The 16,201-nt window shown below is 37.7% G+C and overlaps 1 protein-coding gene across 1 annotated transcript; it reads right to left on the bottom strand.

Annotated features, from left to right (window-relative positions):
* Positions 1-8,000: 8,000 nt before the first annotated feature.
* Positions 8,001-15,942, bottom strand: amotl2b (angiomotin like 2b). Its single transcript, XM_079436360.1, has 10 exons — positions 15,780-15,942; positions 14,328-15,062; positions 13,911-14,073; positions 12,706-12,907; positions 11,131-11,426; positions 10,783-10,970; positions 10,606-10,695; positions 10,347-10,498; positions 9,173-9,310; positions 8,001-8,964 (listed from the first exon to the last, which is right to left on the bottom strand). The coding sequence occupies exons 1-10, from the start codon at positions 15,818-15,820 to the stop codon at positions 8,879-8,881; spliced, it is 2,091 nt and encodes a 696-aa protein (XP_079292486.1). The 5' UTR covers positions 15,821-15,942; the 3' UTR covers positions 8,001-8,878.
* Positions 15,943-16,201: the final 259 nt, after the last annotated feature.

Raw genomic sequence — 16,201 nt, 5'->3', positions numbered from 1 at the left:
TTTGAATTATAGAAATGCGATAGTGTATTATGTGTAAGCCAGGTTAAAGAGATGGGTCTTTAATCTAGATTTAAACTGACAGAGTGTGTCTGCTTCCCAAACAGTGTTAGGTAGATTGTTCCAGAGTTTGGGCACTAAACAGGAAAACGATCTCCCGCCCGCAGTTGATTTTGATATTCTAGGTATTATCAAATGGCCAGAGTTTTGAGATCACAGCAGACGTGAAGGACTATAATGCGATAAGAGCTCACTCAAATACTGAGGTGCCAAACCATTCAGGGCTTTATAGGTAATTAGCAAGATCTTAAAATGTATACGATGTTTAATAGGGAGCCAGTGCAGTGTTGACAGAACCGGGCTAATGTGATCATACTTCCTGGTTCTAGTAAGAACTCTAGCTGCTGTATTTTGAACCAGCTGGAGGTTGTTTATTAAACGTGCAGAGCAACCACCCAATAAAGCATTACAATAATCTAGCCTCGAGGTCATGAATGCATGAATTAATGTTTCTGCATTTGACATTGAGAGCATAGGTCGTAATTTACATATATTTTTAAGATGGAAAAATGCAGTTTTACAAATGCTAGAAACATGTTTTTCGAAGGAAAGATTGCTATCAAAAAGTGCGCCTAGTTTCCTAACTGATGACAAAGAATTTACAGAGCAGACATCAAGTATTAGACAGTGATCTAGGTTATTACATGCAAAAGTTTTTGGTCCAATAATTAACACCTCTGTTTTTTCAGAATTTAGAATTAAGTAATTGCTAGTCATCCAATTTTTGATATCAACTATACATTCAGTTAGTTTTGCAAATTGGTAAGTTTCATCAGGTCGCAAAAACATATAGAGCTGAGTATCATCAGCATAACAGTGAAAGCTAACACCATGTTTCCTAATGATATCTCCCAAGGGTAACATGTAAAGCGTGAAAAGTAAGGGGCCAAGTACTGAGCCTTGAGGTACTCCATACTGCACTTGTGATTGGTATGATACCTCTCCATTTACTGCCACAAATTGATGGCGGTCAGATAAGTACGATTTACATGCAATTGCACTTCCTCTAATGCCAACATATTTTCTAGTCTATTTAAAAGAATGATGTGGTCGATAGTGTTAAATGCAGCGCTAAGATCCAGTAGCACTAATAGAGATACAACCACGATCAGATGATAAAAGAAGGTCGTTTGTAACTCTAATGAGAGCAGTCTCAGTACTATGATATAGTCTAAAACCTGACTGGAAATCCTTACATATATAATTTTTCTCTAAGTAGGAACATATAGTTGTGATGATACTACCTTTTCTAATATCTTTGACATTCGAGATCGGCCTGTAATTAATTCTTTGGGGTCAAGTTGTGTTTTTTTAATGAGAGGCTTAATAACAGCCAGTTATGTGACAATGATGAGTTAATAATATTCAGAAGAGGATCTATTACTTCTGGAAGCATCTCTTTTAGGAGATTAGATGGAGCAAGGTCTAAAATACAGGTTGTTGGTTTAGATGATTTAACAAGTTTATACAATTCTTCATTTCCAATAGAAGAGAATGAGTGGAATTGTTCCTCAGGGGATCTATAGTGCACTGATCTGATGCGATACTGTGGCTGACAGCTGCATGGTTACAATTTTAATTCTCTAATAGTTTCGATCTTGGAAGTAAAGTAGTTCATAAAGTCATTACTACTGTACTGCTGGGTAGTGTTGTCACGATACTGGAATTTCTAACTTCGATACGATACCTTGAAAAATATCGATATTCGATACCATTTTCGATACCACGGAGAAAAAAACTGCCACAATATTAAGGGGTAATTTTTTTCATTTAAAGATAAATGTAACAAGTCGAGAACATGCGGTATATTTTACATGAACAAAAAAATGTCTTTAATTTATATTTGAATTAATGAAAATTAAACATTTACATTTTTGGCAAATGAAGGGGATTTACTATTTAAATTAAAATATTTTGTGATTATTTCTTTTAAAAAAATTAACAGTAGTAGTAAGTAGTAGTATTATGTACTAAATAATAGTAATATAGCCTATTTCTGGCACACGGTCTTTAATAGGCTAAGTTAAACATAACTTTTATTTTGACGGGTTGCCATGAATACTTTTAAAGTTCTGTGTGATATGACGCTAGTTTTACTCAAATGAAATGGTAAAATGCTGGTAAAGTGCCTTTCAGGTCAGTTCTGGAGATATTGTTGATGTATTTATGTCCTCATTGAGACGGCAGACGCTGAAATCACCGCGAGCGCCACATTAGTAAACACAACCGCACATGCAGCACATTCACAGAGACGCGCAGAACATGCAGGATTCATATTTAAATCCACTTTTGCAGCTTAATATTTACAGATACTAGTCCATATCGCGATTTGATTTAAGTGTAATGACCTACTTTTGATTAATTCATCCAAACTTTGACAAATTCCGTGACATTCCGCGTTAAACTGTAAATTCCGTGTTTATGACTGGATTCCTTGCGCGTTATCTGCATCGCGGAGATCATAGATCCCTACAGATAGCGCTCCTGCTGTGTTCTTTAACAACCAGAGCAGTCATCTTTCTATTCACTTCACTTTTGCTATTTAACCAGAGCGAAGGAGACGAGTGCGGTCACGTGTGGTGCTTGTCCACGCGCCTTTGGAGAGAAGTGAAAGTGACAACTCGGCTAGTATCGGTGTATCGATACTTTGGGAAATTAATATTGGTACCGTTCAGATATTTCAGTATCGATATTTATCGAAATATCGATATTTTTGACAACACTACTGCTGGGTAATGTCTGCACCTGCTGATGTTATATTTTTGTTAATTTAGCCACTGTATTAAATAAATACTTGGGGTTGTGTTTGTTTTCTTCTAAAAGAGACGTAAAGTAAGCAGATCTAGCAGTTTTTAATGCTTTTCTGTAGGATAGGGTACTTTCCCGCCAAGCAATACGAAATACCTCTAATTTTGTTTTTCTCCAGCTGCGCTCCATTTTCCAGGCTGCTCTCTTTAGGGCCCGAGTATGCTCATTATACACCGGTGTTGGACTCTTTTCCTTAATCTTCCTTAAGCGTAAAGGACCAACCATATCTAAAGTGCTAGAAAAGTGAGAGTCGATAGTTTCAACTTGTTCAATCATCAAGTTGTTCTGAGCTATGGGATATGCTGAGGAATTGAGATAAGTCAGGAAGATTATTTATAAAGTAGTCTTTTGTGGTAGAAGTGATGGTTCTACCATATTCGTAACAAAGAGTTGGCTATACAGCTTTAGCTATATGGAATATACACAAAACTAGATAATGATCTGAGATATCATCGCTCTGCTGCAATATTTCAACGCCACTGACATCAATTCCATATGACAGTATTAAATCTAGAGTATGATTTCGACAATGAGTAGGTCCTGAAACGTGTTGTTTAACACCAATGGAGGTTATAATGTCTATAAATGCTGATTCCAACGAATCTCTTTCATTATCAACATGGATATTAAAATCACCAGCAATTAGGACTTTATCTGCAGCCAGCACTACCTCAGATAAAAAATCAGCAAATTATTTAATAAAGTCTGTATGGTCCCTGGTGGTCTGTATACAGTAGCCAGTACAATTTTTCACAGCCTCTCTTATACTGTTTAATTCTTCCACTAATCCAAAAATATTGCAGCGTGCCTCTCTCAACCCCTGGCCTCTTGACCAGCAATTCAGCCCTTCCATGAAACTGAAAGAAAGCCTTGTGCTAAAACTGGAAAATCCAGCATGAATGCTTCACAGCAATCATGGTAATCGACTGTAGAGCACACTTTTTGGCCCTGATGCAGACTTTGCCATGTGCTCACTATTACCAAATAATAACACAGGACCCTGGGCAGGAGAGGGAGAAGTCAGAAACACAACACTTCACTGTGGGGGACTCCAAAACATTTTAATTCATGTCATGCCTAAAAGGGAAATGTATCCATTTCTCTTCAGCCCTGAGCCTCATTTTGTTTTACCGACATGAGCCTCATGTTATTAGAAACATGTTCTTTATACCTCAATGAAACCTTCAGTCTGGAGATATTTTTCTGTTGAAACCATAGGTGGGTGGATGCTAAAAAAGTAGGGGGTTTTATTACAAACACAGCTGTCTTTGAACAGTTATTGAGCAATTTTATCAGTCAACAGACCTTCTTGTAAATAAAGGATTTACAGAATAAAAACAAATTGTTGAAATATTATTTGGAAAAGTAAGTAGGGGTAAATTCATGGGAATTGGGGACACTATTCGTATTTCCTTTTTATTAGATTTTCAAAACAACAACACAAAAAATAAACCAGAACCAAACAAAACAGAAGCAAATACTGTCAGCACTAACTACATATAATATAATTAAGTACACTTTTTACCATTGAGATGACTAGACAAATAAATGTCCCAATTATCTGTTTTCTATTTTAAATGTAATTTATTCCTGAATTAGCAGCCTACTTCAGTCTTCAGTGTCACATAATCTTTCAGAAATCATTATAATATGCTGATTTGGCAATCAAATTTCAAGTTTCTTATTATTATCAGTGTTGAATTTTTGTGATAGAAAATGTTTTACCTTATGCATTAATGATACATTTTTTTATTGAACTAAATGTATTTAGTTTATAGCTTGCATTAATTTTTAGCCTTTGACAGCCCTAAATTTTGTACTTTTTGTCTTTTTTCATATCCTGTCTTTTTTCAAAGCCCTATATGAATTATCTTTGTGTATTAATTTATCGCTCAGTTTAATTAAAAAGTCTGAGGACTCCGTCTGTTTTATTTTGAGACTCACACAGGCAGTTTTTCTTTTTGGAAAGCTTTCCATTGTGTTCTGAACTGTCACGTTACTCGTGCCAATTAATTGATCAGGAATGCTTTAATGCATTCCTATAAATAAAGAGCTTAGCAAAGGCAGTCATGGCCAAGTGCTGAGACTTTCAAACAGCAGCTCTGAAATTGCAGCCGTGCACGTGACTAGAATGTGAAATGCTGTCATTTCTAACCATTAAAACACACAGTGGTAAAGCTTTAGTCATGGATGGGGTATGTGTGGTTTTACTGCGCTTCATCATTGCACTTGCACTACTGCAGTGATGAGGTATGGTTTGGATTGTGGTATAGTTTAAAAATATCAAGTCAAGGTTGCTTTAATTTATTCCCTTTGCAGCATGTTTCAGATCTATCATTCAGAGAGAGTCCAAATTGAAGGTTATTCCATCCAGTCATCAATCAATGCTGGAAATGTGTGCGGCTGAAGTAATCAATCTACTCTCTGAGAGCACAGCACATCCAACCAGCATGTGCCAGGACAGCAAGCTAACCTAATTCATGCGGGATTCATTTGAAAATTAATCTGGTTTTCAGAATTGTTTCGTTCTTGGCTGATTGCTGACCCAACATTCATCTAACATCTAATCTTATGTTGTTTTTCAAAAAACACCAATGTTCCCATTCGCTTTCATTCTGATTTGTAAGGCGGATTATTGCACCCTCGCTCAAACGGATAGAAAAATTCATATTTGCTGGCGTTCCACATTTCAAGCTGCAGGAATGTGCCCTTTGACCTTCAAATGCTCCACGGCCCTCCATTTTGTTCATGTTTAGGAAGAAACCAAGGGTAAAAAATGTCAAGTGCTTCTCAAAAGTCGAAAGAATGTTGGCAGCATTTCTCTCTGTGAGGAGGAAAAGGCCTCCACTGCTCTTATAAACAAGATGAATTGCAGTGTATCGCACGTTTCCTGGTTCCCATACAGGCTGTAACCGCCATAAAAAGCTTATATAAGCTCACCTGGAGCCAAGTTTGTTCTTGTGTTGGTATGAAGATCCAGTGCCACAGTGTCGTCATCATATTTGCCTGTTAAAATGTTATTAGGTTAAAGATGGTTTATTGCAAATATTGAATGCACATGTGAATATTGTCGGTGTATAGACCAGGTCATAAACTCCCCCGACATGATGAAGAGCTATTGCCTCTTATTTTCTGTTATCAGTTTAAATGGCAATGCTGTTATGATTTAAACGGTACTTAAAATGTTCTGATACTGAGTCATGATAATCCATTACTGTATGTAGTGTTCATTTTTTTTTTTATAAAGACTGATCTTATATGTCAACCCTTACTGACAGTGATCTGTGTTGAATGTCTGCTTCAAGAACTGCATTTGAAAGAGATGTGCTTTAAATGTGCTTAAAATATTATTCAACCTGGAACAAAAAAATATTGTCATTTAACTTACAATTCCCACCTTATGCCTTACTGACAAGTCATACTTTCCAAATGTTATTTTGTTTGTTTGCTTTGTTAGTTGTTTGTAATGTACATTAACTTTGATGCTGTCATCCTGATATCATCTATTTCCTTTGCCAGATATACTGTTTTAATGGTAAATAATCTTAAAAATATCAAATTTGACAGATATTTTCCACTTATAAAGCTTCAGTAGCTACCTTTAGTTAGTATATTTTTGATTAGTAGTTTGTAACGTGCCAAGTTACAGTTTTCAAGTTTTATGGGGAAATTGTCTGTTTGGTAACATGTTTTTAATTTATGCATAAATGCAAAACTGAACAATGGAGGCCATAATCAGAGGCATTACTAGTGTAGTAAATATGTAAGACGTTGCCGTCTTATTTTCAATAACAAGCATTGTTCACTTGTTACAACGGAGACCTGAATTCCTGAGATTCTTTCATCACTCAAACTTTTGTCTGTGAAATACCATAAATAGTGAAGCATCCTAGCATGCTTTAGCTTACTTACCATAGATGACAGCAACATGTTGTGCATTTTTTGTCCCATTGTACCCTAATGTTATGGACCTCCCATTGACTTCTTAATTTCACCTAAGTATAATTAAGCATAATTAAAACCATAAACTATACCTTCCCCTTTAAGAAAATGTATATAAAGATTAGTAATTAAATCATTAATTGGTTTATGCACCTTCTATTACAAAACATGAATTGGTTTATTTATACACCTTCTCTTACAGTTTTGAGAGGTTTCAATGCACAGAGCTGTTTAAAAGTCTGAGAACACAAGGGAAAATTCTTCCATTTGACATTTTATTATTTGATCTTTTTTGTTTCATTGCAAGTTATATTATTATCAGCATGTTATATGTTTAAGCATGCGATAAGTTATATCATCATATATTTTCAGCTAAATGTTTGTTCAGAATCTCAAATATTTTCTTAAATAAAACAGACTTTGTTTAATCTTCATGAAACTTTATCTCCAGATTGTAATAAAGTTTTGAATTCCAAAGTTTCAGTATGTTTTCATGACGTGTTCAGATATTTGGACCAAACAAGGAAATAAAAACAAGGAACTAAAACACAAAATTTAGCAGGGTTGCTTTTTGGGTATGTGTGAGCTGCCCAGGTCTTACACAGTTGAGTACCTTGAACTATGCAAACAACTGACAGTAAGATCACCCACAAACAACTTCCTCACGAGCAATGCGAGTCTAAGATGCCTCTCATTACTGTCACAAATATAAATTAGTTAAAAGCTAAGCATCACATCTAATACAGACGTAGTCTAGTTCTATATTTGGGAACACAGAGTGTGACATCAATACCATGTTTCAAAGCATGTGAACTACACCAAGAAATATTGAGTTGGCTTTGTCAGTGACAGTAGTATTCGGAGGCCCAATAGGTTAATCAATGTTGGGTAAGTCAGCTTTGAGCGAGTTATCTGTTGTTCTCTCTCAAAAGCAGAATGGTTGTCTGAATGCCTCAGAAGTATAAAATGTGGCTAAAGGTGAGCCTGAGGGGAAATAGCGTGAGGTTTTCTCTGGTGAAATATGAGAGCTGGAATCCTCACTGGCATTCGCTTATAATTACTCATCTTTCTCGGACTGTATGTGTGAGAGAAAACCTGGAATGTGTGAAACGGGCTGAAATCCAGTAGATATAGCTTGCTGGAACCAACAAAAATTTCCCAAGGGCTTCACAAACCAAGAAAAACACGGTATTATATATTAATAGCTTTATTGTAAATGTATGAAATGTTTCAGAACATTCACATCTTTCATTGATTAACCCTTGGCCATGTGTTTTGAACACATGCACTTTACTGAAATGCTCTTTGGCATCAGTTCCTCAGCATTACATTCCAACACGAAACAACTGTGCAAAATATATATTAATATTTACTTTGAAATGACACCTTGACCAGCAAATGAGCCATTTAAGAGCGAACACATTCAAAAAGAAAATACAAGAAAGCAAATCATAATATAATACAACTGGTTTCCTCTCTAACAGTTCGTTTAGACTACTAGGTCTATACAATGTTTTTGTCTCGCACAACGTGACAGTGTTAAGCATGACGATCCTAGAAATGCAATGTAAAAGAATAACTTTGCTGAAGGGCGTAGCAGCCATAAATAGAAAACATGCGAAAAATTTAACCATTTATAACAATCGATAAAGGTGGGGTGGAAAAGATACATGCAAAAGCTTCAGTCTCAAGAAGAAAGTCAATTGAACTGGAATGTGGTGAAGTTACCACAGGTCTTCTGAGAGGAGGGACAATGCAATAGTGAGGACAATTTAGAAGTTTGAGTCCACCCTCCTGTATGGGACGGTTGTAAATACCAAAAAATATAGGTTTCTCACCAGCAGCAAAAGTCTCTGTAATTCAGTTTACTGCCTTATCTGTCGAAATATAGCAGACTGGAGATGTAGTTTTAAGAGAAGAGCTCAGCTCCCTCTTTCACATGAGATTTTTGAGCAGCTCTGCTGTTTATCTGGACTCTTGTTTCACAACAGAATAGTGATGTGGTGTCATTAATCTCTCCCAGAGCTCCTCAACATTTATTTTGCAGGGCAGTTTGTCCAAGTGTTCTTCATCAAATGAAGATCTCCACTGCTTCAGCCGTCACATCATCCAGGCCCTTGAAAAGGTCCAAGGCAGATGGTGCTTTCTGGATGTTATCTATGAAAAATATTAACAAACATTAATAAGTTATTACAAAATAAGGGACTACATCAGGAGAAAGCCATCAGTGGTACGCCTATTTAAAACGATCCCAAACTACTTTTCGACAAATGACTTTTAATCTTTGTCTCTCAATTAGTGAGTAATATTTTCAGCTACTTTCTCATATACCATATCACGCAGAAACGGCGAAAAGTTGACTCACCAGAGCTGGTCTCTGTGTGGGAGGTTTGATCTGTTGTCTGTTTCTCTAACAGAATTGGTTTAGGTTGTCCCGGGGCTGCTACCGGAGCAAGCGCCGAATGGGACGTACCAGTCTCCTGGTCATTGGAATGACTCTTCCCTGGAAAAAGATCCATAAGAATTTGTAACAATTTCTTCTCAGCAAATTCATGTTATTCTCAGAAATGCTTAGCAGTGTACACTAATGACACTAACTTTGATACTAACTTTACTAATGAGGAGTGAACACATGCTAATTTTAGTCAGTCACCAACGTAACTCGTAAAAGCTAATGGATAGTGAACACTAATGCCAATGTTGGTCAGACAATAACAAAGCTTGTAAAAGCTTAGCTAGTGACTAGTATAAACAACTAAAAAGTAAAAGTTAATTAACATTGAAGACTAATGCTAATGTTAGTCAAACAATAACTTAGCTAGTAAAAGCATAGCTAGTAACTAGTAAAGGCTTAAATAAACACCAATTATCAGTGAACACTAACCTGACTAGTAAAAGTTAATCAATAGTAAACATCAATGCTAATGTTAGACAGACACTAACTTTACTAGTAACTAGCAGTGAACTCTAATGCTAATGTTAGTGATATACTCACTTTGCCGATTAGGAGTGAACACTAATGCTAATGTTAGTCAAACAATAACTTAGCTAATAAAAGCTTAGCTAGTAACTAGTATAAGCAACTAACTAGTAAAAGTTAAACAATGAAGACTAATGCTGATGTTAGTCAGGCAATAACTTAGCTAGTAAAAGCTTAGATAGTAACTAGTAAAGGCTTAAATAAATTATCAGTGAACACTAACTTAACTAGTAAAAGTTAATTATTAGTAAACATAAATGCTAAGGGTAGCTAGACACTAAATTAACTATTAGCTGCTAACTAGCAGTGAACTCTAATGCTAAAGTTAGTCACAATATAAGTTAACTTAGCTAGCAACTAGTAAAACCTAATAACTTAACTAGTAAATTCTTAACTCGTTAACAATAATTAACAGTAAACACTAATGACATGTTAGTCAGGCAACAACTACCGAATCTTAAGCAGTAAACATAAATTAGCAGAGAACATTAATGCTAATTTTAGTGAAACACTAATTTAGCTGGTAAAATCTTGAACGCTACTTAGCATTGACACTAACCTTTGCCCTGGGCAGTGTGGATGACCTTTGAATGAGCGTTGGTGATTGAGGGCTCAGCACCTGACTCTCTCTTCTGCTCCTGCTGCAGCTTCTGCTTCAGGATGCTAATCACTGTGTCCTTCTGCAGGATTTGGGCGTACAGGGCATGGATCCTGGAAACATATTAAACTTATGAGTCCAATACAATCTTAAAATCCAAAATGGATCATTAAACGCAACTGAAATTTATTTTTCTGTGCATCGAAGGTGGTTCTCTTACCTGTTTTCTACCTCCTGGTTCCTGTACTCAGATGATGGGAGCTCCTCAATGAACGAATGGCAGGGCGAATGGTTGATGATGGTTGTGTCTCTGTAAAGTTTAGGAAGAAAGCAATTAGAAATTGGTTTAAAAAGCACAATATGCTCTGAAGTTTTTGACCCTGATCTCCTTTTTTACCTCTGAGCTGCAGCGGTGGCAGCGGCATCCATTGCAAACTCCCTCATGGTCTTCTCCTCCAAGTATTTCTGTTCCCAGCGCATCTTGTCGGCCTCCAGTGACAAAATGCTTTCTTCTTTCTCCCGCAGAAGCTCTTGCAGTGTGGAGACACTCACGTGGGATGCTCTGCAAACTGGCTGCGGCTGCCGCTGTGGATAAAGAAGAGCAAATAATGTGTAAGATCGCTGCAATGTCCTGATCTGAAGTCTCAAGCTATTTTTAGCTTCACCAGAAGGAAACAGCCCTGAAATACAATGCTAAGAAACATCTGAACAATTAAAATCAAAAACAAGCGTTTTGTCTCAGTACCTGCTGATTTCGGAGGCTCCGCAGTTCCTGCTCCAGTCGTGTCCTCAGGCGTGTTTCCAGCCCTTCTCTTTTCTCACAGGTCGTCTGCAGCTGAGTTAGAGCCCCCTGCAGACGCTCAACTTTCTCCACATACGCTCTCTTCCTCTGCAGCTCCGTCCACAGCTGCTGGCTGCGTGTCTGCGTGGACCTCAGTGTTGTCTCCAGGGCCTCGCTTCTGCGCTGATGGTTCTCCACTTTGTTTCGCAGATGCTGAACCTCCTGCTCCAGATGTGCACACTGAAGCTGCTGTTCTTCATCTGTCAGAGAAGATAGAAATTTTTTTAGATTTGTGCTTGTAAATTAAATGGATATGAACAGGTCCATTGCTTTGAGAGCCGAAGATGGCCCCCACATGCCAAATTTAGGCACGTTCATGGGTGGTATTTGATATTTAAAAAGTGGCGTGGATGGTGGCATTTTGGCTGTGATGTCACAATATGGTTTAAATTAAATTTATACATGATTTCTACTGTTTTGATAAATAATCTGTGTAATGTATTAATCTAGCAAAGTATTGTTTCAGTTCCAAGCCATTCTTGTGGGCTAAATTTAAGTGCTTAGTTGAAATTGTTCACTATACTATTAAAATTGTTTTCATTCATTGAAATAAAACTGAAATTAACAAAAATATACAGATTAGTACAGGCAACTAATAAAATAAAAATAAATTAAAGCTAAAGAATAATTAAAGCTAAAAAGAAATTTAATCTAAAGCTAAATGGTTCTGAGACCATTGGTCTGTATTATATTATATTATATTATTCTCTGTTGTGAGCAATTTCTTAAGTGATGGTGACCTTTTGTGACAGTCTTTGTCGCTTGTAGTCAGGTTCAAATGCAAGAACTGATGAAATGCATACAAAGGAAAAGTATGTTCCTTTGGATAAAAGCATCTGCCAAAAGCATACATGTTTTCAGTACATACTAATCAATTATGTCCAGTCATAACAAGCATAGAGATTTATGTGAGGACGTGAGAAAGAAGCTGAAGGAATGTTTATGCAGGCCCTCTCCAGCACCACTCCCCATTGACTTCCTGCTCAGGAATTCAATCGCAAAATCCAGAGCGCCTCATTTACGCAAGCGCTTAAGGAATGCAGAGGGAAGGAGAAGAAGTGGCCCACTCTCACTTTGACCCACATCCCGGAGTTTCAGACCGTTCTGCTTATTTCCCATCTATCACTGGAAAACTCATCATCATCTTCCCACTCTTTGCGAACAGCAAGTGATCGCTGAGCAGAACATTTCATTAATTGTGAAGCAGACAAGAGCAGTGACAGTGGTTAACTGTTAAAACAGCTAAAGTCACATCTGACATTTAATCCTCTTTTTTGACTGTTCAGATCAGCTAAGGCGCTGTTATGTGACTGAAATTCCTGCATTGGAATGTTCTAATTGGAAACACGTTCCCTCTTTAAGCAAAATGACTTGACAGAAAAACAGATCTTCACATTTGGAGTGCAACTTTGGATTAAGAAGTATCCATAGCATGTAAAGCAGTAATGAGGTTTAATGTGGTCGTGTTCGTGAACTCACTCTGCAGAAGGAGCTTCTCAATAACATGCTGGTTCTGGTCAGCAGCTTCAGCTTCTTTTGCCGCTTGAATGCTTGAATGCTGCAGTCTCTTGATCTCAGCCATCAGCTTGTTTCTTAGCGCTTGCTCTAGAGTTTCTCTTTTAGCGCAGCCCTTCATCAGAGTGTCATAGGCCTCTGAGATCCTTTGGATCTCTTGTTCCAGCTGGGGGGAAAAGAAAAGACAATTACTGTAAATAGCAAGTAACATGTGTCAATCTAACAATGACAGTCTCGGAAATACTTAAAGATGTTGAGCAATCAGTGTTGCTGGTTATGATAAAAGGCGCAGTTGCATTAGTGTAATTGTGTGGGCAAAAAAAGGTCTATTGATAATTGTGTAAATGCATAATGGAAGTCACAGAAGTCACTTTCAAAACGGTCTGCTTTCTACTGGTCAGCATGAAATTTACGTAACCATTTTGAAAACTAGTAAAATCTATGTACTGAACTTTTTCGCCATCATTCGAAACTGCAGATTCCTATTGGATTGACTGGTCTCCGCTCTCGAAATTTCATCAAGCAATTGTAAATATGACCGCTCCTTAAGAGCACAGAACAGAGGTGGTGTTCAGGAGTCCCATATGGAAAGACCAGGATGGCGTTAACCATGACTCCATCATTCCAGGCATGTTTACACAAGGCAGTGGCCTGATGGGTAAGCGCTCAAACCTGTGTAATTATCATTCTTTCAGAGTGAGCAACAGCTTAACTGCACTGATGTAATCCATTGGAAACACTTCATTGCCTTTTGGAATTTAGCCAAAGTCAAATGAAAACTACAAAATAATCTTGCTCTACTTACTGGTTCTATTTATCCAGTATATGTAATAATTCATATGTAATAATCACTCACATACACACAAATAAAGTGTCTCTGTCTTTGTAAATCAACAAAGTAAGTGATGGAATATTTTTCATATATAATCTGTTGTAAACAGCCTGTCACTATTCATTAAATATAGAATTTAAATAGAACAGAAAGAGAATTGTTGTAAGATATAATACAACATTACCTATAACCTGTTGTAAGACACATATTGCCTGTGTCGTTTTATTAAACTGAATAATTACTAAATTCAGACAGGTGTCCCATTAAGAGCTGTATTTTCACCTGAGCCTTGCCCAAAAACCTCATTTTCCAAATTTGTTCAGTCATGTGCTTTTACCTTCTGAATTCTGAGGGCCTTCTCAGTGTGTCCCTCTAGCTCCTCTTTCAGTCTTTTATTCTCATTCATGAGCATTTCCAGTTGAATGCGACTGCAAGCCATGACCTCCATGCCAGCAGGAGGAGATGTGGCGAGTCTATGGGAAACCTCTGGTGTTTGAAGTCTGCAAAAGGTAATAATCATAATGTTAGTTAAAAAACTAAACTATCAGATTCAGTTCATCTTAGTACATTAGTGTAGTTGGGTGACAAACTACATCAGCACGTCTCATATTGCATACTCAGCCATAGCATCAGCCAACAGACATTTAGTCATAATGACACATCCTTTAAAGTACGTCAGAACTGGAGGAAATGCATATACTGTGTTACCAAATCAAATGTCAGCTGTGGTTAAGTGTAAATTTTGCATTATTACCTGTTGTGCTGGGAATAAAATGGTGGTGGTGCTTTGTAGTAATGTTCATACTCCGCTCCTTGTTGTGCAGGAAAGGAGCATTCGGGATAAGGAACCTGCTTATTGTACTCCAGTCCTTGCTGGCTGTATTGTAAGTGCTGGTTTGCATGATATCCATGTATCTGAGGGTAACTGGCAGAACATGTTGTAGGCATTTTACTGCGCTCTACTGAAAACTGCAGAAGCCGCTCACTGAGTGACCGTACATGGCCTCGCTTCGGGTCCCAGCCGTCTTCCTCCTCACAGGGCTTCGGGATGGTTTCACTATCCTGTAGTGAGCAGCCCCTGTGTGGTTGGCACCACTGGGAGGCCAAATACTGAGACTGAGCCTTGGCCTGTTCATAGGTGGGCAGCTCCTCGTCGTGGTGTGGGTATGTTGTGTAGTTCTCAGAGTGCTGGTAGTCGACCTGGTGCTCTTGACCCTGGGGTTCTTGGCGTGCAGAGATCTGAGGAGACTGGGGATCCTCCTGGCTGAGGCTCTCAGATGAAGAATGTGAAAAACCAGCCCTTCCGCTGCCACCCCCAACACCTCCTCCGCGTCGCAGGGCCTGCTGCTGGATGGCCAGGAGTGTGTGGGCATCTGTGGGGTTTCCATAGCGAAGCTGCTCTTGGATTAGTCTGTGCAGGACAGTGCCAGATGCTTCTTCACCTCTCATTTTATTTAATGGAGACGAGTATTTATGATCTGAACTGGACCTGGAGAGCAAGAGACCGATCCAAGAAAATATTATTATTTTTCAAATAGTCAATAGTTATTTTAGATAGATAGATAGATAGATAGATAGATAGATAGATAGATAGATAGATAGATAGATAGATAGATAGATAGATAGATAGATTTTACAGCTTAATTTGGCAACATGTTTTAACTTGCTTAAATCAAATAATAAACAAATGTTTAATGAAACCAACTATATTAACCTAACACCTATGCTAGGGACAGGTCAGCCATATCCATTTTGTACCATATGGTTAAGAATAATAACAACAACAACAGCAATAATAATAATAATGTAAACAACTATATAAATGACAATAATTACGTCAAATAATTACAAATAAATAAAATAATAGCAATTCCAAAATAAAACCAAAACAACGCATTCCATTTATCAACAACTATTCAAAAATAAAAAATAAAATAGTGATCATCCAGACAAGCAGCGCGCTCACAGAAGCTCAATGTGAAATCTTCATTTATTCCTATTAATACGTCCCGAGCGAACGCCATAAACTTCATACAATTTTGTTTAACTTTTACTCAGCAACAATATATCGTCCTCAAATCGATTCGGATTAATCGGTGTTACACATAAAGTTCATTTTATTCCGTTTTACTGCCGATTAAGGCACTACTGAACGCGCTCGCTGCTGTTGATATGTCTGTAGAATGAACATTAACAAATAACTTACCAACTAAAACTTTCATTCCACACGGATTCTGTTAATGGCATGTGTAATAATCCAAGTAATCCAGCTAACGTCTCCTCTGTGTGTTTTATCTCGTTGTGTTCAGGTATGGTTGGGTTATGAGCTAGTAGGCGCGCGCTCTGCTCTCATATAAATAACTGAGCGCGCCTGGAATGATCGGAATGTGTGAGCTCAGGGATCAAAAGTGAAAAAAGAGAAAAGGAGCCATTTAACCCAGCAGCTGCAGTTCCGTTTACATCCACCGGGGCTCTTACAGCAGCTACGAGCGCTCAGGTCTTCACCGTGGTTTTCACTGAAAGTCCTGTAATTTAAGAGAACGGCCCAGTTGTGGTCGAAGTAAATCCATGGGAACATAAAGCCTTGTTTTACTACAGAGAAGCTGAGTAGTGATGTCACATTAACAG

This window comes from Barbus barbus (assembly GCF_936440315.1).
Source record: "Barbus barbus genome assembly, chromosome: 15".
NCBI lineage: Eukaryota > Metazoa > Chordata > Actinopteri > Cypriniformes > Cyprinidae > Barbus > Barbus barbus.
This window is presented reverse-complemented; position numbering and strand designations above follow the sequence as displayed.